Raw genomic sequence first — 20,542 nt, forward strand, 5'->3', positions numbered from 1 at the left:
ATAGTGTTGTCATTTAGCACTGACACCCAAGATGGTGTTCAAGCATCAGAAAAATTATTGTGACCAGCTGGACCTTTGAAAAAAAAGGAGGTAGAAAACTAATGCAGAATTTCTTCTAAGAAAAAAACCAGAAGACCTCTACTTTTATATCAGCCTATTATGATTGAAAATAAGCCACTAATATTACTAAATATCAGGAAGCTACTGAGTTTACCAAATACAAGACTTTACCTTAGCTGATGCTTTGTTAGCACAAATGAAACTTGAAAAACAAGGAGGAAGGACAGGAGTTAAACAGTAAAATTGAGCATCCTTCTTGTTAATGGTCTGGCAGTGGATATGTGCTGAAGGTCTGGTCTAACTTCATTCCAGTTTTTCTTGTTGGTGTTTTGGGGAGCTTTTCTTTTGTGCTGGCTTGCCTTCTGCTTTACACACAGTTTCCTCCATTATCCAGCTAAGTGTAATTATAAGTTGAGTCTTGTGTTTAAGTCCTAACTACAGGCATGGAGTGAAGTGTGAAGAGCAGTGTAAACAGTTGGTTTTTTTGTTTTTACTTAGTGCCATGAAATTTGGAGAAATAATTTTTTCTGTAAACCTTAAATTTGTATAGAAGAGACCTTTACCTGTATGTGTGGGAAGTTTTTTTCCGTGAAATTGTTTTCCCAGTGTTTCTGCAGGTGAACAGGTAGTCAGGAGAAGCACTAAAGATAACACACACTTATTTTGTTTGCTGGTACCTTCTGTACTCTTATTTTCATAATGGTCAGAGTAGCTTGCACAATTGGGCATTATCCTTCCTCCAGCTGTTGAAAGTATGGAAGATTGTGATACCAGTTATGTTTTTTTCAAGCAGAAAGACTCTAGAAGGATTTGAAAGGTCAGTTGTGATTCTATGATAGGTTTATTGTGGCTAAAAATACTTTGTTCACTCTTATGGCAGCTACCAGAGGGGTTTAATGGGTCTCTTTGGATAATTCAGTTTTGAAAAAGTCTTCCTTGATGCTCAGAGGAAATTCCAGCTCCCAGTGATATATGCAGAAGGAAAATTTTACTGTATTGTTGCTGTTTGAGGTGTTTGTGCTTTGCCAGATTATGCCACAGGTATTTACTGAATTAGCTTAAATAGAAGTGGGAGGTAGGTTATTGCTGATGAGTTGTGTAAGAACTGTGAATGAATTTGGAGTTGATGATCCTACTACATCCTGGTTTAACTAATGTTCACATTCAGTTGCAGGGTTTATCCCATATATAGCCAGTAGAGGAGAACTTGAGAATGTTCAGTCTGGCTTTCAGCAGTGAGTCAGAAGCAAATTTGTCTGTGTTGTTCTTAAACATTTGTATGTTTGTGTAAAATGATTTTATAGAACCTTTCAGTTAATTACTTCACACCCTGCTCACATTAACTGCTCCAACTTTCCTTGAGAGTCTTTCTCTTTGGTGAATATCACTATGAAAATACACTAATGTGGTTTTTGACATGTATGAAGCACAGAAGGTACCAATGGGATAATATTTTTTTAGGAGATTAAAACACCCAGTATGTGATTTGCTTGAAAGGCAGTTGATTCCTTCTACAACATCTCCTAATGGCAGCTCTTACTTCTCTCTAGCATTGGTACATTCTTACTATTTCACTTAAAGTCAAGTTTGTTATTTCAATAGGAATATCCACAGCTAAATCTTAAATTTCTAGCTGGAAATTGATTATGGCTTTCTCTGCATGGCCAGTCATTATTAAGCATTCCTTTTACAAAATAAATTCCTTGCAAAGTGGGATTAAGGAAGTGTTTTGAGGTGCTGGGAAGAGGAAGGAATATTTACCATTGCTCTGGTTCCCTCTTTGCACTAATATGTGGTTCATTTGGTTAGGCTAGGCCAATACCCTTTCATTAATGTGTCATTTCTGATTTAAATTTTCCCTCTATTAGCTAGGATTGTTCTGCTTCTCATTTTCCTCTTTTGAGTATTTAACAAGAGCTAAAAAATCTCCTAATAATGTATATTTTTTCTCCTTCTAGGAAACGAAAACAACAAAAAAGTAGCAATTTGCATTCTGTATCACATCAGCATGGATGATTGCTTTAAATCGATGTTTGCATACACAGACTGTATCCCTCAGGTATGTGGTGAGCTGATAAAATCCATCTTCCCTCCTCCCCTCAGTCGCTGGCTGATGGCAGAGCTCGCACTGACACCCGCAGGTGACAAGGGGAACAGCCACGGTGCTGCCTGGCACTGAGGCACCTCCTCCTCAGGCAGGGACTCTTCTGGGTTTTCACTGTCCCCAGCAAAAGCAGAGGTGACCAATCTCTGTCACTGCTGCTGACACCAATGAACTGCTGAAATTACAGGTGACCTGCTGGATTCCTCCAGAACATCGGGAATGCTTGAGGGAGATTAAAGCTTGTGCAGAGCAGCTCCTTAGGGAATGTAGTGGAAAGTATTTCCTTTACAGTTTTAGAAGGCATTCTTGCTTGATCCCATTGGGTATCAAAATGTCAGTGTCTCCAGTATTGCAGGATATGAGCTGGAAAGCAGCCAAGGAGGGTTAGGTTCCTACATGTCAATTCCTTTTCCAACTGCAGGCATGTACAGCAAGGGAGACTTGATGGCTGTGGAAGGCTCTTCATTGCACTTTCAGGCTGCATTTTGTTATTTAAATCATTGACTCAAGCAGACACAGTATCATGGCATTTAGGGTTTTGTGGGGATGTTTGATTTTTTTTATGTACATGTGTTTTGTAGTTTCTTATTGGTTTGGGTTTTTTTGTTTTTTTCAAGTACCAAGTCCTCTCTTACTGTCCTTTTTCTCAGCCCTGCTGAGGCTGGAGTTGAGAAAGCTTGTGTTTCCTAAGTGTAAAAGCTCTTAACAGCTGTCTGGTAGCTTTTTCAGAATTGCACCATGGTATCTTCTTTCCTCCCAAATGGGATTTTAGCATCAGATACTTCCAGAATGGAAAGCTGTCATTAAAAGTTATGAGAATGTTTCTGGTCATTATCTTATGGCAAAATCAGTGAAGTTTTTCTATGTGCAAGATGATTTTGGATAATAAAGAGGGGAGAACTGGTGGGAATAGCTAATATATGTGACAAAATAGTCTTGCAAACATCCTGATGTCTTTTCTACCACAAGAAGCAATTACTTTTTAAGGCATTTGTGTGATACTTGTTGTAGCAGTTACCAGGCAAACTCAAATTCCTGCACCAGTGTTTCAGGACTTGTTTGTGCTGTGCTTTCAGGGAATCTTGGTATGACTCCTGGATCCCCAGTGCTTACAGAACTGTGTCCAAAGGCTGGTGGAGCAGCAGACAGTTCTGCTGCCTTCACTGAGCTTTAGTGAAGTAATTGACAAAGTTGGAAAGTATAACTATGGCTGTTGATGCTTCACAGGTTCACATCTGCACACTGTTCAAAAAGAAGCTGAGCTAGCAGAGCTTAAATTTTAAATGAATGTTCAAAATTAGTTGGTTATCAAGGAAGACTGGTAGCAGAAAGCATTAGGAAGTGGATAAGGCATCAGGAAAAGAAAATTACTGTTTTAAAAGGACTTCCTGCTATCTAACTTTACCCAGGAAACCCAAAATCTCTTTTCAGTAGTGGCATATGCCCTTGCCTGGGTTTGTCTCTTTCTGAGGAAATAATAATTAATGTTCAGCAGTTGTAGAAAGTGCTTGGAAGCAGCAGCCCCGTGGTGCTTGTGGCTGCGGGAAGCGCGTGCTGTCCCGGGTAAACATCCTTGTGGATTGCAGGAGTTAGTGGGTGCTACTCTAGTAACAGTTAAAAGTGAGTATTAACAGTTCATTCTTGTTTAGACCTCAGCAATGCGTGTTTTGTTTAAATAGGTGCAAATGCCATCCAGATGCTTATAAAAGCCTTTATTGGTAATAACCTGGCCAATCAAAGGGCATGGTTAGGCAGTGATGTCATGGTGATATTTAATATTTTACCGCAGAGCGGTGTGCAAGGTTCTCCAAAGCTGCCCACATGTTTTCCACCACGCTTGTCCTGTTTGGCCCCTCTTTGATCTCTAAGCTTCTTTTCAGCTTAATGCTGGTAAACGTCCTCTCTTGACAGCCCCCTTTGCTCCTGTCCACCATTATCTGCTGAAGTTCAGAAAGCAGAGCATCACTTCAAACAGCAGAGTTGGGGAGTAGCCGCTCAGGAGAGATTCCTGAGGCATGCACTTCTGGCATAATCATTCAAAGATGTTGGAGCTGGGCTCGGGGAGGGGGTTGGACAGAGGTGTATGTGAACACAGAGCTGTGGGGGTTGGCCTCTGGTCACTGGTAAATAAGTGAAGGCAGGTGCCAGAGAGTCTAGACACAGTGATTTCAGTGCTGGTCTGTGGTATCTGATACTCAATATGGGACTTGTCTGATTGAACACTACTGCCTCTTCATTGCACATGCTGCAGTCTTTTTATTGCCTTCCTGTTAAATCAGTAAAAGATGACAATGGACATAGTAAAAGCAGAACAAATTTAATTTTAATATTTCCTATTTGGCAGCAATTACTCTTCCTTTTGAAGTGGCACAAGAAGCAATCAAATTAAATGAAGACATAATGGGAAACATGGAACTCATATGAAACTATTATTTTAAAATTTGAGCAGCTTTAATTGAAACTGGATATATTTTTTTCTTTTTATAGAGAAGTAGTTCAGTAATTAACAGTGTAATCCCATCTTGTTAAACGTTTAATTTCCACAGATTTTGTATTGTGTAAGTAATGAGAATGTTTCCCTTCAAATTATTTGAAGGGTTTTAAAAATCTGTTTTTAAAGGTTTTGTAACAGAAGAGTTGCAGGGGGTGATTTTTGAATGCTCATGTTTTACTTGTTAAATGGCAATTTTCTTCTCTGTTAATTCCCTCTTACATGACTGTCAGGCTTAATGATTTAATAAAGCAGGGATTTTATAAGTTCTTAAAACAACCTAGAGAAATCTGATTCTACCTTTTTAAGAAAGGGAGGAAGAAATCAATGATAGCATTTAAACACGAGTACATGAAAGTCTCAGGAAAGACATAAATAGCTGTGTTGCAATGTAGTTTTTATTTTGAGGTGTTTTTGGGTCCATTTGGAATGGCAGCCTGATATCTGATAATAGGTAAACATACAGAATGGCTGGAGTAAAATACTTTGGAGAGAATTCCTGCAATCCTGTTGTTTCATTTTATTTTCTCCTTTTTTAAATTAATTCTTCACCTACTTTCTCTGGCTTTTAATGCATTACAAACTTGTCTTTCCACCAGGGGGCAAGCACACAAATATTTAAGGATTAGTTAACCATTAAATTTAATTGTTATTTGTTGTTTTCTTGTCCTCCTGCCCCTTTCTGAGCTATGGTTTTTGTACCTTATGTCCTGCTTATCTTTAGGCTTAGTTGTTTCCTCTTCCAGTAATCTCAGTCTTGTCATCACACTGGTTTGCATTATAATCTAAACCTGTCTTATGAACTGAGTGGCTTTTAGAAGCAAACAGGGTGATGTCCCCCAGCCCTGAAGTTGTGCAGGGCTTGTCTGCCAGGATTTGAATCAGAGGGAAGAGAAATGGGTTTATTTTAGTCATGTTCATATATTCCAAATGCCATTTCAAAACCTGTTCCTGTTGAACCAAATGAGCCAGGATAGCCAGCCTGTGATGTAATGGACAACACAGGGCCAGGTGTGTAAAATGATGGCAATCCATAGGTTAGGAGCCTTAGGAATCACCTGGGAATTCACTGACATTTGCTGTTTGAACAGGATTATAGGTGATTGTCTACTTACATTAATGTTACCAGCAAAATGGGATTACTGCTGAGGAGTCTGTGGGATGTGTTCAGCTCTAGCTGGAAGCTGCAAAGATAAAGAACAGTGCTGTGGAGACAGCTAAATTATCAATGGAGTAAATCACAGCAAAATAATAGTAGAATTATTTTGCAATTAAGTATCTCTTTAATCATAATTCTATTAAGCTAATGGGTATTAATCTGACTTTCTGTGGCATTAAGTTGTGGTTGTATTTCTCTTCTGTATTAAATTCTCTTAAGCTTTCAAAACAAATTTATCCATTCACAAATACTCAAAAGCAGTAAAGCAAAAATTTCAGTGGTAGCAATAGCATGTAACTAAGCCAAGTTAATTTAAGAGTGATGAGTGATTGCCATTTTTGCCACTTTATAAGGATTGTTATCCCTAAATAATGAAACTCTACATGTCATGCCCCTGACCTTTGTAACTTTCACTGTTCCTGCAGAAATGCTGAATACTGATTTTTTAATTTTTTTTTTATAAAGGTACTGTAGTTGATACCATAGCATTACTTTTCTAATGCTTTGGAAAGATGAGTGACCCAAGTGTGCTTGTGTTTCTTGGCAGTTAATGAAGATGCTTTTTGAATGTCCTGATGAGCGAGTTGACCTGGAACTTATTTCTTTCTGTATTAACCTTGCTGCCAACAAAAGAAATGTGCAGCTTATCTGTGAAGGTAACTGGGCTGAGGTTTTGGGAGGAGTTTGGAGATGGCAACACTTCATAGATTTTCTTCTATTATACTTACACATGCAAATTATGTAATTTTGAGTTATTTATAAATGTGTATATGTGCTTTTAAAAAATAAAATGCATGTGTTTGGGTAATGATTGCAAGCAAATGGTTCACATTTGCTCTTGGTGGCAGGAATGAAACTTGAGGGAGATGCCCACACCTCTTGTAATGCACACAGTTCTGAAGAACAGGCTGATGACATTGTGGCTCTATGGAGACATCAGGATTTTATTTTGCTTGATGCCTTAAATCCATCTTTGATTGGTGTTTCACCTGCCAGTATCAAATGAATGGCAGTGATGTCTTTCAGTTGCATTTTTCCTTTTTTTTTTAAATTATAATTGAGCTTCTTTTGGATTCTAATGTTTTGATTCATGGCCTGCATGGTTCTGCATTTCTTGCAGTAGCTCTGGGTTTAAACTTTCATTATATTCATACTAGCAGTTTTAAATGAAACAGTATTACTCAGTAATTGAGTAATATAAACTCAATAATACTCCAACTTCCACTTGTGCCCAATGCTTTTCCTAGGAACTGCTGCAGTCAATTACTGGCCTTCAGAGGGGACAATTGCAATCAAGAAATTCTGTGGCCTGAAATTCCACTTTAAAATTCTGTGCCAAGCTCTGTAGAAGAGGGAGCAGGGCAATCCAATTTCATAGTCAAGGTGAAACTCAAGCTAGCAACACCTTTTAGGTAGGCAGGTGATCTTTTGGAAGCATTATAGTAACACTGGGATTTGCTCTATGTAGTCAAGTACTGCAGATCTGTTCCCATGCATTGATCTTTGGTAAATAAACTTGTAAAACCATAATAATGTATTTATTCCTTGGAATGGGGAGAGAAATCTGTCTCTGTACCTGGACTAACTGCATTTTTTCATTCTAAACTTTAAAAGCTTAAAGAATTTTTTGGGATGTGTGTTGAAAGTACTGGCTGATCAAAAATCCTCTTTTTTTTAATTTGGAGGATTTTTCTAAGCATTTGTTTCTTTTCAGGAAATGGTTTGAAAATGCTCATGAAGCGAGCTTTGAAGTTTAAGGACCCTCTGTTAATGAAGATGATCAGAAATATTTCACAACATGATGGGCCAACTAAAAGTCAGTTTATTGTAAGTATTAGGTCTTACCTAATGTGATCTGTTTTTATCCTTGTGGAAAAGACTGGCTGTGGAGAGGTGCCATGGTTTGTTTTGCAGGGTGTCCAATTTAAGTTTCCTTGTCTGTCCTGGGGTGATTTATGTGTTGTTTTATAAGACTGTCTCAGCTGGTAGATCAGAGTTTGGATCCCCCTCTATGGGGAAGACAGATCTTAAACCTTATCCAGTAAGTTTCTAAACAAACACACAAACCCAAGCAAACAAACAAAAAAGCCTCAGCTGCTGGGGTGAACATAATAACAATTAAGTTATCCTAAATTTCTGCTTTTGAACCTAGAGAAAAAATCTGGTGCTTTTTTCTTTCACCCACTGTGCCAAGTGTCTTGTATTTTTGGGTATTTTAAATGCTTAATATTTGAATATTGATCCTGTAAAGCCACCCTTTCAAAAGAAAGGAGGAAAACACAACATTCTAATCACAGAGATTTTAAACATACTCTTAAAATGTGAATCAAGTATCAAATTGTATTAAAGCAATATGAAATGAGTAAGTAGAAGCCATTATTCCCCTGTTTGCCCTTAGAAAATCCTGTAGGTATTAATTAAAATCTTTAGGTAAAGAACTCCATTACTGCCACTAATGCAGGATGGTGTTCTCTGTCTTCTTTTCATTTTTTTTCTAAGAGCATTTTAAACTTTGTGTTGTAGTAACTACTTTTGGAACATTGGAACAAATGATTCACATCCCTTGAAAGGAGAGAGAGGAAGAGTGCTGAAATGTTTTCTTGGATTATTTATCAACTGGATTTTAAACTGCCTTGTTAGTTCTTATTTCAGGAGCAAAGTCTCTTTAGTATTCTTTTGAGAACTAGTTTGGCTGAGATGTGAGTTTTCAGAAACCCAGATTATTCATTTGTAATGGTTGTTGCTGTACTTTCTTCAGGAATATGTTGGTGATTTAGCAGCTCAAGTATCAAATGATGAAGAAGAAGAATTCGTGATTGAATGCCTGGGAACACTTGCAAATTTGACCTTACCAGAGCTGGACTGGGAACTTGTGCTGAAGGAATACAAACTGGTTCCATATCTCAAGGATAAGCTAAAACCAGGTCTGTACAAAGCTGGGTTGGGCTTCCAAAGCAGAGTCTCTCAAAGAATATTTAAAGTGCTCAGAGTAGAGTCTATTTGCCTTTATAATTTGTGGTTGCTTGGAAAAACAACACTGAAGAATAGAATCATGTCTGCAGATAAATACACAACTGCCAGCAAATGCAGAATTTCTGGAAGAATTTCTGAAGAATTTTTTCTTCCTGCCTTGTGCCTTAGCAGGTTCTGCTGAGGATGACCTCGTTCTGGAAGTGGTGATCATGATTGGGACTGTTTCCATGGATGACTCCTGTGCTGCTCTGCTGGCTAAATCTGGAATCATCCCTGCTCTCATCGAGCTCCTGAATGGTAAATTGGCCATTGATTTGACTGGTGCACAGCAGGAGCTGTAATTGACATTGCTCTTTCCTGCAAGGCAGGGGATGTTTTTGTATGAGGAAGGAGGAGCAGTTACTCCCTTAGTGATGGATGTGGGTAGTGGTCTAATAGATTTGGGTTTTCCCACGCCTTCACAACTCTTTAACCACCAAAAGCTTCTATTTGTGAGGTTTGAAATCATGGTGGATATTTTCTCCTTGCAGCTCAGCAGGAAGATGATGAGTTTGTCTGCCAGATCATCTATGTGTTTTATCAGATGGTGTTCCACCAAGCCACCAGAGATGTCATCATCAAGGAAACACGTATCTTTTTGGAGATGAAACATCTAGAATTTGCCATTGCTGATGTTTGACTACTATTTCTCTTGCAGAAACCTCATGATCTCAGAGGTTTCTTTGTAAATGTTTATTTCAGCTGAAGAAAAAACCCAAGCAGCCTAAGCATGTAAAGGGACTGTAAGATTAATAGTAAAGATTAAAACTTAGTTTGCTTTGAAGCAGGGAGGGGAGTAGGAGGGGGATGGCTGGACCAGCTGACTCATTAGTTGTTATCCAATCTGATTTACTGTCTGAATTTGTTTTGCAAATCATAATGAAATTCACAGTTCATAGAAGAACATATGTAGAGCATAGGGAAACTTTTTGCCTTGCACCATTATACAAATATATTGCATGGTCTGAAGTCTTGTGGTCCTTAACTGAATGTTACATTTTATTGAAGCATTAGAATGGGTTGAATGAGCCCTAGGAGGGATAGCAAATTAGTGATTACATTGCTAACAATACAAAGAATACTTCATGTTCTTTTTGACTTTAATCTCTGTGGAATATCTGAAGCTGTTTGGGTGGTTGTTCTTTGTGTCCTGTTTGGACTCCTAGATTGCTAGCTTTAAAAAATTAAAAATAAGAAATTCCATCTCTTACTAATTCTGGAATGATAAAGCACCAACATTTGAAAAAATGAGATGAAAAATTCCTGCCTCTGCTTTTTGCACTTTGAAAAACCCAGGGTTGTGAGGGGAGGAAAAAATATTTTTCTCCTTAACAGCATCTTTGCAGAAGCCCCAGCATACCTTATAGACCTGATGCATGATAAAAACGCCGAGATCCGCAAGGTGTGTGACAACACTCTGGATATCATAGCGGTAGGTCTGACTTTCCTTCTCCTTCCAGAGCCTCCTTACTCAAGGGAATTCTGAAATAACTAAATATATTGCCAGCTGAAAGTATTTTTCTCGTGCAGCTTTCTAATCATGTGGATAAAAGATGAATTCTCAATCATTAGATTGTGCATCAAACTTCCAAAAAGTGTGTATGTACTTGGAAAATTCACACAAGTTAACTTTACGCTTCTAAAAAGTGCTTTTAGACTTGAATAAATTAACCACATTACATAAGTGTGCCAAGCTTTCATTATTTCTTAGCTCTCCAAACAAATGGCTCTTGTTACCCAACAGCTTTATTCAGCTTCTCTGCATTGCCTGGTGCCAATATTTGTTTCAAAAAGAGAATGTGGCAGCGATCCTGATGCTGGCTGTTCTCTGCTGGGGGAACAGTCACTCTAATATTGTCTTCACCTTTTGGATAAGTTTCCTTTAGCTTTAGTTTGTCCAACTATCCATGGATCACAGTAAACTTTTGGGACAGTTATATTACACTGCTAAATTGGAAAATAGAAAGAACATTAAGCTATCAAGTGCTGTTGAGGATTGTAGTGACTGTACATCCTTTTGGGTATAGAGTAGCTGTCATGTAATTTTATAGCCAAAGACAATTTAACTGAGTCAAGAGCAGCAGTACCTTTTCTACCCTATTTCTTTTTCAGTCTCTACAATTGTTCCTTTTTCAGCTGAATTACGTGTATTGCAGCTTGTTCTCTGAAAAGTTTAATATAGCATAAGGCCTAACTTGCACTGCAAAATACTATATATAGTCTAGTTTGCCTTCTTCTGTTATACTCATTAATAATGTCTTCTAATTTAATAGTCCCCTTAAACCAGTAAAATGACATAGCATTTTCTGAACTGGAATTCTTCTTATCTGGCTCTGTCTTTTCTTCAGGGAGGTATGGAATGAAAATTTGCTCCAGTGGCAGAGTTGCTGTTGATACTCATTAAGGACTAGATTTAAACTCTGATGAATTTGCACTTAGTACTTATTTATGATGGGCATCATGTTCAGCATAACACATGACACTAGTCAGCTATTTCTAGGGACATCTGCAGTGGAAACAGTGGAAATTTTTTTTTTTTTTATCTTGTGAGTGAGGCTGCACAACTTGAGTGTGTCCAATACTTGTTTTACCTTGGGGCCAGTGCAGTTTCCAAGTGACTCACATGTTGATCTGTTCATATGGGGAAGCTTTACAGTGAGGTGTGTTGTAATAGCTAGTTAGTGAAAATTTGATTAAGCAAAATTTATAGAATCTAGAATAATAAACATACAAAAATACAGCTTCATATTCAATATTACCATCTGAGTAAAATGTACTTGGCTTTTTTGTCCCTTCCTAAGAACACAAAATCTTTACACTCACCATGAGTCAGTGAGGAGTGCAAAGATAATGGATAGGAAAGGCTTCTCAATTTGCAAAAAGCACTGGACAGGACTTTGAGGGCCTTGAGGAAGAATAAAGGGAAGAAATTTTGTGGTACTGTGGTTATTGGGGGTGAAGGAGGAGACACCAAACACATGCTGAGAGCAGCTTGCATGGTGGTAAATTATATTTTTCTTTGCTTGTGAAGCATTGCCACACTTAGAATGATGTTAGCTGGTAAGCTAGGAGAGTTTCTCTTCTGAGAAGGTCTTTTTGGCTTTATTATCTGGGTATTATTTGGGTGTTGGGTTTATAAGTTGCATAAACACCATGGCCCTGAGGGGAACAGGAAGCATAATGTGCTCTCTTTTCTGGAAGACAAAGAGAACCACTAATTAATTTCTTTCTCAATCATGTTGGAATCTGGTTGCACTTGTGCAAAACATCACTAGCAAAAAAGACAACATATTCTAAATAGTGGTGGTTAGGAAATGTAAGAGGGTTAAGTTATCAGAAGTTCAGATCTTGATAGCTATTAAAGGAATGTTAAAGCAAGCTGTAAACACAGAGGTGTTTGGTTGGTTTGGGCAGTTTTATACCAGCAGTGCCTGCTGAGGTGTCTGAACAGTCTCCAGGAGTGGTGGAACTTGTTATCTGTGCAAAATCCACAGCAAGCAAACCTTCACTCTTCTTGTTGCACACATGCTGACAGGAGTAGGTCCTCTGATGGAAATCAGAAAATAAATGTTGGGGAGTAGATTTGAAAATAATTTCTACTCAGGGAGACAAATGCTTCTTTCACTCATCAATGAGCTGTATATACTGTGATTGAAATAGCACTGGAGAAAATCACATGGCTTATAAGCCTTAGGGGAGAAATGCTTTCTATAGTAAAGTAATTGTCACAGAAATTATGGAAATGTTACACTAGTGATGATTTGTTTAATATAGCTTGGCTGGACTCTGCCACTGATGAACTGAAACAGATGTGCTGCTTTAGTACAGTATATACTGGGCAGTCTCTGCTTTGCACTGGAAGAAGCAAGATATCCTTTTTGTCAAAAAATCTGAGTTGATGATTTAGGAATGCGTCAGTCTCAGGCATGAGCTGAGCTTTGGCAGTGAACAGCCAGTTCTGTGTGCTTGTACCCCTAAAATGGGGCAGCTCTCAGGGCTTAGCTGAAAGCCTGGAGTCAGCAGCTGGTGTAGGACTCTCAAGCAAATTAATTTCCCTTTTTCTGTGCTTCTGAAGTCTGGACAACTGCAACTCCAAGCTTGTGGGAAGAGATGTCAGCTTACTTGAGATGGTTTTATTCTGTTCACCTTAGGCAACGTTCTCAAGAGCCAAGGGGGCTACTAATCTCTCAGTTTCTTATTCTTTATCTGCTCCTAGCTCAGTTTTATTGCAGTCAAACTATTTTCCTCATTTATTCAAAGGATATTTAATTAACCATCATCAGATCCTAGGACTCTGTAGTCTGATCCTCCCCCTTTCTCCCAGTTTTTCTCTTCAGTGCCTTTGCAGCTTCCAATCCAGACCTGCTGTACTGTCTTGTTTCTCTTGTGATCAAGAGTGGGTCACAATACTTCCTGCAAGAATAAAACATCTTTTAGACAGTTACAGCATTGCCCATGGGATTTAGGAAGGGCCTCATGCCTAAGGTATTTTTCCAGCTCTTGTTCTTTGCCCTGGGTATTTGTAATGAATGGCAAATAATCTTTGCCTTTTATGGAATTCATTGTTAATGAACAACTTGCATCGTTTTGTGTTAGCTAAGCTCCCTGATAGAAAGAAGTCCTCCATGTTGGGAATGCTGGAATTTCACCTAAGAAGCAGGAATGTGCTGTGAACCCTCCATGCTCTGGGATTTGGGGCCAGCTGTATGAGATGTTGGCCAGCTCTCTTGGAGTCGAGGAAGAGCAGACCACAGGGATTTGGTGTGGGCTGTATTTGAATAGGCAGCATGCTCTGAAAATAGATAACCTTTGACTCCAGCTTGGTGTCCTCTTTCCATGAAGAGTGCTGTAGTCACTCCAGGTAAAAGGTTCTCTCTTCACTTGACAGGACTCCCTTTCTGTGGTGTGTCTTGTTGCTCTGTTATCCTGTAACAAACATGAAAACAGAGGGGTGGGCAGAAGGGCAGTGAGGGGCTGGGGCTGCATCTGAGCTGCTGAAGTTTCCTCTGTTCAGTGTTCAATTTGCCAGCAGTGTGCTTTGGTTCTGGTTGCTTCTTGTGGCTCTGCCTGCAGCAGAGTAACCACAGACAGCTTTAGATAGGGCAAGAGCGTCCTGTTCTGATTGTTTTTGTCTTCACATAAAACCTGCCTTGGACAGATTCCCTTTCAACACTGGTGCCTGCTCTCTGAATTTGTAGGACTAGGAAGGTGAGCCAAACCACTGATCTGTTACTTACATAAAAGGTTGCCAGTGAGATATCTTACATTCCTCCAAAAGGAAGGGGAAAAATGTTTCTCTAGTCTGCTACTGCCAATATAGGAACTTTGAGGGTGCCCTACATTTTGTAGCCACCTAAATTCAGAGGGCATCAATGGTTATTCTTTTGTCCTTGCCTTGCCATTAGCTCTCAGATTTGTCAGAATACATTTATAGTAATGAAGCTGATTGTGAAGCAGTGACTCCAGGTTGCACAGGTGTAAGTGGTGGAAGGATTTTTTTTACTCTGGCCTGTGAAGGAGTTGCCCTGCAGAGGTAGGTGAGGTAGACATCTGCAGGTGATGCCTAACATCTGTTTCTCTCCTTGGTTTATAGAGGCACAGATGTAAAATCACATTACTAACTTTGGGATAGCTAGACAAGATAAATCTTTTCTTTCTTAATAAACAGTTAATTTAATCTTTCATGTAAACAGTAGGCTTTTAATGAAGAATGTAACAAATCACTAAGTAGAGCCTTGACCATAATGAGCATTCTACTTATTGTATAGCAGCTTCACTTCAGCATGAGGAATCACATCAAATGAACCCTATTACAGACCCAATTAAAGGGCAACCACATTAAAGTGAAAAGGAAAATCTGTTTTTCATCAGCTGTGAGAGAACACAAAGCAGATCTGTGTAGCTCTGTGTTATCCTATAGTGTGTTAATCAGATACAAGGTGTGACGGAAGCCAGTGACAAAGGGGACCCTGATAGGGAACAGACACGCTCTGATAATGGGCCAGTTAACGCTTCATAATATTTCAATGCTTCAGTAGTAAACAAAGCTGCAAGTAGAACTTCAAAAAGGATGGCACATTCCTCCCAGAGTCGAGCCATACATCTTCTATGACACTTCTGGATTTATGGAAACCGAATGTTAAAAACAGTGATGTCAGAGAACTCCAAAGAGAATAAAATCAGCTTTCAGAATTCCTCCTTTCAAGTTTCTGACCATGGCTACAGTGTTTGAAGGGGGTGGTGATGGAAAATAGGCACATTCTGTTCACCTTCTCATTCTCCCTTGCAGTGCTTTTCCAGTAGCCTAACATTTAAAAGGGCTGGAGGGCTCAAAGCTATAGCTGTATCTCCATAATTTTTAGTCTTCTGGTTTCATGTTTGCAGAAATTCCCTTCTAAAGAAAGAGTGCTTCATGTGTTTAAAAACCAAACCCCCCCCCCAAAAAAAAAACAAAAAAAACCCCAAAAAAAACCCAAACCAACCCCACAAAATAATTAAAAAATATTTTAATAGTTAAAAATATAATTACTGGAAGACTTGCAGTGTTTTAGGGAATTGTTTTGCTCTAAATGTCTTTAATTTGTTTCTTTGTGTCTTTTGGCTGTAGTCCTGCATTTGCAGCTTTTCTTCCATTCTGATGTTATTCCATTAATCATACACCCAGTGGCGGTTCTGCATATTTCCATGGAAAATCTACAGACATATTCCTGATCTAGCACTACTTAAATGAACTTTTTTTGTGCTGAGGTTATGTAAATCATTCTAGATTATTGCAGATCTTCCTTTTCTGTGATTGCTGCCACAGTGAAACTCCTGAGCAAACTGATCATTGATCTAGTTCTGGTGCAGTCACTTTGTAACATTTGTACCTTGCTTTTTTACTGGGAATGAACAACAAGAACAAAGTGGCTAAAGTACTTGAATGGATAAATTGTGTTTTTTAAGTAGTGTGCTGTTCAATTACTAATACCATTTTCTAAACTTTAGATGAATGATTGAGGAAAAATGTCTGGGAGTCTTAAACCTCTTAATATAGGATGGGAAATGTAGAAAATATATAGGAATATTCTGCCCTGCTGTCATCATCTAAAGGAAAAATCAGTTAGAATCTGAGAAATGTTAACTGATTTTTGCAGGAGGATATAACAAGTTGATCTATTCCTGACAGACATTCAGTATATGTTCAGACAGTGGTGTGACTGGAACTCTGATGTCAGGAAGTGAGACACATTTAGAGTTGTAACTTTGGGAATATTCAAGTGTTTTCGAAGTGCATTGATGGTAAATGTGAATGAGGTGATTCAGCTGATGGCCTTTTGGCTTTTGACAACTTTGAAAAGTAAATGGGATCATGTAAAAGGGATTTAGCTTTCATAGAGGTTAATCTCATTTGCTGTTTGTTATATTTGTTTATTTTCCTCCCTTTCTCTGCCATCATGACTTCTGGGAATAGTGTTCTTGAGACTGCAGTATGATTTCTGGCAGTTACAAGATGTTTCTGTAAAGCTTGTATGTAATTCACAACTGCTGGAGGCTGACATAATAGCCAGCCCAGGGTTCAGCTCTGGCAGATGGAGCAAAGGGGCTGTTTCCAAGGTGCTGGTCAGATGTCATCATTGAAAATCAAGAAACTGTCTTTTTTTTTATGATCATTTTATAAATCTTTGTGATGAGCTTGCTTGCTTTTTCCAAGTTTTTATTATTGCTTCCAGTTTTTCTTTTTAATCAAGTGGGGTGGGGGGAAATCAAGAAATAGCCTGAGGTGTTCTTTTCCAAACAGTGTATGTTTGTTGGGTTTACCCTGAGCTACTAAGCCAGCTGATTCTGCCTTCTCTGCCCTTTTATGGCCTCTGCTTATAGACAGATCTACTTTGACATGTTGAGCAGGAGCAGAAATTCACACTTCCTGAACCAAGGCATTGCCACTAATTGTGTGTTGTCTTCCTGTTCAGGGCTAAGTAATACAGATTTTTAAAGCCTTCAACTACTCCAGCTTAGATCTCTGAGGAAAGTCTGTCTAGATCATGTGTTAACCACCATGAGAGTTAAGACATTATTTCCTACTTTTGTCTCCTTTGTAGTTGGGTTAGAAGACAGTGGAGTGAGATGTGTTTCATAAGTATATTTCTTCCCACAAGAAGAAACATTCTTGTTAAGGATGTTATTCTCGCTCACAATACTTTGGTTTTAAAAAGCACAAATCGTGGTGCATTAATTGTGACTATTCCCAAATTGATACCATCTGCAGATTTCATGTGTTGATGATCTTCCTAGAGATAGTTGGGCCCAAGGAACTGAGTGTTATCCATGGCTTGATGCTCCCTCTGTGGAAATCACCCCAAAATCTGCGCTGTTTAGAACATCCTTCTGTGATCAGCTGATTGCAGTGACCATAGGCTGTGTCACTTCATGCTGGTGTTTCTTTACATGAATATCACATCACTTGAGTGCAATTAAGCTGTAATCCAGATTGAAATGTCATGTTTTTCCATAGTGACTGAAACCTATATCCTGTTTTACTCAACTTTCTGGAGGAGTTCCCCTCAGAATTTACTTGCCTACCATTTTTGTGGTTGTTCAACATTATACATAAAATTTGACACCAACTTCAAAATTAAACTCTTGCCGGAGCACATGAAAGAAAAGAAATTTTAATAGATATTTTTTGGAACTAGTTGTCCTAGGAAAGGCTCATCTGATGAAGCTGTGCAGAGTATTTGGCCTGTGTTAATAATTAATTACTAAAAGTCTCCTGAAGATTGGCAGTAATTTGGTTTTTTTAATTAAACCAAACGAGGAGACTGCTGATTGAACTGTTCTGTTCAAAGCAGGAGTTTTTTCTGGAAGGTGTAAAGTTCCAAACTGTGAAGGGAAGATTGTACTGCTACATCACAAACCACAATAATACCCAATACTTGCAAAATCCCTTCTTTGCTCAAAGAACATGACAGCGAGCAGAGCATTTAAACCTGGATCCTAAACTTCCATCTTTTGCTGATGTTGCATTCTGCCATTTCCTGTTGCACCAGCTTTGTCTACACCTCATCCTAAACCACCATGTGATGATTTTTTTAAACCAGGAATACGATGAGGAATGGGCTAAAAAAATCCAGACGGAGAAGTTCCGATGGCACAACTCTCAGTGGCTGGAGATGGTGGAGAGCCGGCAGATGGACGACAGCGAGCAGTACCTGTATGGGGACGATCCCATCGAGCCCTACATCCACGAGGGGGACATTCTGGAGAGACCTGACCTCTTCTATAATGCAGGTGAGGCAGCACCTGTCAGTGCCTAGCACTGGGAGTGCCAGCTCTGCATCTGCAGTGGGAGCTTGAGCTCAATCCAGCAGCACAGTTCCCGTTTTGTGGCACTGGGAGCAGCACTGATGCCAGCCAGGGATGGGCTTGTCCTCATTGATGCCATGGAGTGGTACAAAGACAAAATTAAGAGAGTAGAAGTGGGTATTTATTCATTTGGGAAGTCAGAAACCTCCAAGAGGGGCTGTACACAAGATGGACAATAGTAATGAGTTTTAAATAGAATTATAAGTTTGCTGCATTTACATAGCAGGGGTTAATCCTCATATTACAGCTTCAGGTAATGAAGTTATATTCCCCCAATTAATTCCCCCTCAGTTCACTTTTGTTGATACTTTTCAGGGCATGAGACATTAGGATGTCCTTGAGTTGCAGGCCCAGAGAGGAATTGTTTTGTTTGAATAAAATGTGAAGACAGTAGCTAACACTCTGTATGGAGTTTGGAGATAGATACTAAGGCAGTACAGGATTTGAAAAATAGAAAAGCTAAAATCCTAAGGCATCAGGGTGCTAGTGATGGATTCGATACTCCACATCCATAATTTTAGGAAGTGTTACAGGTCTGCAGGAATATGAGTAGACATGTCAGAGAGCTGATTGATCATGATATTGGAGTCAAGTAAAGGTGGCCCAGCCTTGTTCTTCCCACCTATTTCTAGTTTGTTTGCTCTGTAAGCCAAAACCTTCTCTCATTCCTGTTAAATTCACAGCTGTGGGATTTATGCTGAATTTTGTTCTGCCTATTATTTGTGTTAGTTGTGTAATGGGATTTTTATTGCAGATATTGATGAAAGACTTCAATGAGTCACAGCAAACTTGTAGATTCCTTAGCAGAGGCCATCATTCCATGACTTTAAACTAATCTATCTGTATGACTTTTGCTGTTGTATATCTGGGATTCATGGAAGCATGTGAATCTCTTCTGTAAATGGTGATTTATCTAATCCAGTGTTGCCAGCTGTTCAAGAGGAAGTTTCAAAAAAACTTTGCAGGAGACAATAATGAAATAATTTTCCCAGTGGATAAATGTCTTTGTAACTTATTGTAACTAGGAGTTGGCTTACCCTTTCAAATTTGTGGGTTTAGATCCTTTTCAAGCTCCTGGATAACTGAGTGTATGAATTTTTGCTTTTTTTTTCAGAATTGCTGGGTTTCAATCTGTGTTTTTAATTTTCAACAGAAGTGTCCAGACCTCTGCATGAAGCATGAGTCACAATGTAACTCTGTGCCTCTGGATCAGTTTGCAGGAAGAATAATTAGAAAAACAAAACCACTAAACCCCATCATCTTCACTCATAGTTGCTGCAAGAAAATAATTGTGCAAGATCTCAGTAGCATCTCAAATACTGTTCTCAAAGGGTATCAGACCATAAGGGTTCTTCTTCTTCTGCCACAGCAACTTGCCTCTTCAGTATCATATTTTTTCTCTTTTGGATTTTGTGTGTTGGAATTGATACTTGACTGGGAAGGAAAGGTGGAATTCTGGTGATATGTTGTGCAGGTGTTTGAAATGTGCTTTTGTTTTAAAAAGTATCTATTTTTAAAGAGTGGTTATATTCAAAGGGTAGATTCACTTCTCAGATTCATTGCAACAAGTGTCAGTAATTGTGTGATTCTGCAATTTCCTAGACTTCAGCTTTTGAAATGTGGCATCTCAAAAGGGACATAATATTCCTTTGAAAAGGCCACAGGTTGAGATACCAACTAGAGCAGGGATTTGAGTTTCTGAAGGACAGATTATTACTTAGTGAAAAAACCCAGCCCCCAAAAGTACAAATCTTTGTGCAATCAGAAATGAAGTACCTGTATTTTGTTTGATAATTTTAAAAGTGATCTACACTGATGGCTGACACTCACTACAAATCCTACCTTGACCATAATCATTCTTGAGCTGGCTGATGGCAAGATGGGTTCCTTATTTCATGACAGGCCAATCTCTGTCTTGCACAGTAATTTAAATCTACATGAAAAATGTGGCATAATCTCTGAAGTTACCTTCCTGAGCTCAGTGTCTCTCTTGCTTGAAAGTGCATAACCTAATTTATGTTGAAATGTACATAACAACAGATGTCCTTTAACTGTGTAATCACATTTTCTGCAGCTGATGCTATCCATGTGCTTTCATTTTCCTATAAATTCATGTGAGCCATAACTCTGAGTGTTATGGTTTGACTGTTAACACTCTTGATTGAAGACACTTTAAGTAGTGGTAGCAGTAGCCTCAGAGTTAAAATGTAGTGCTTGCTTTATTAATACAAAGACAGATGTTATTTTTAAGTTTCTCTGCTCTCAAAGAAGAGAAGTTTTAACTTTGCCTGGCTACTTAAAATTCATAGTCACTGGAATGGATTGCTTTTGATCTGAAGTGCTGCAGGTATAAAAGTGATAATGGTTCTCA

General features: G+C 38.8%; 1 protein-coding gene across 8 annotated transcripts in view; it reads left to right on the forward strand.

The window, feature by feature from the left end:
- KIFAP3 (kinesin associated protein 3) overlaps nt 1-20,542 on the forward strand; it is a 67,358-nt gene that overhangs the window by 23,053 nt on the left and 23,763 nt on the right. For 4 of the 8 annotated variants that reach the window (XM_079314394.1, XM_079314392.1, XM_079314388.1 and 1 more), the window contains exons 11-18: nt 2,019-2,119; nt 6,362-6,470; nt 7,529-7,641; nt 8,573-8,738; nt 8,956-9,084; nt 9,318-9,416; nt 10,173-10,258; nt 17,907-18,096. In XM_079314394.1, the coding sequence (XP_079170520.1) occupies nt 2,019-2,119; nt 6,362-6,470; nt 7,529-7,641; nt 8,573-8,738; nt 8,956-9,084; nt 9,318-9,416; nt 10,173-10,258; nt 17,907-18,096 (993 nt within the window). The remainder of the gene's footprint in view (nt 1-2,018; nt 2,120-6,361; nt 6,471-7,528; nt 7,642-8,572; nt 8,739-8,955; nt 9,085-9,317; nt 9,417-10,172; nt 10,259-17,906; nt 18,097-20,542) is intronic. The other 4 variants (XM_079314387.1, XM_079314390.1, XM_079314389.1 and 1 more) reach the window with 3 other exon arrangements.

The sequence above is a fragment of the Erithacus rubecula genome, assembly GCF_903797595.1.
Source record: "Erithacus rubecula genome assembly, chromosome: 10".
Classification (NCBI taxonomy): domain Eukaryota; kingdom Metazoa; phylum Chordata; class Aves; order Passeriformes; family Muscicapidae; genus Erithacus; species Erithacus rubecula.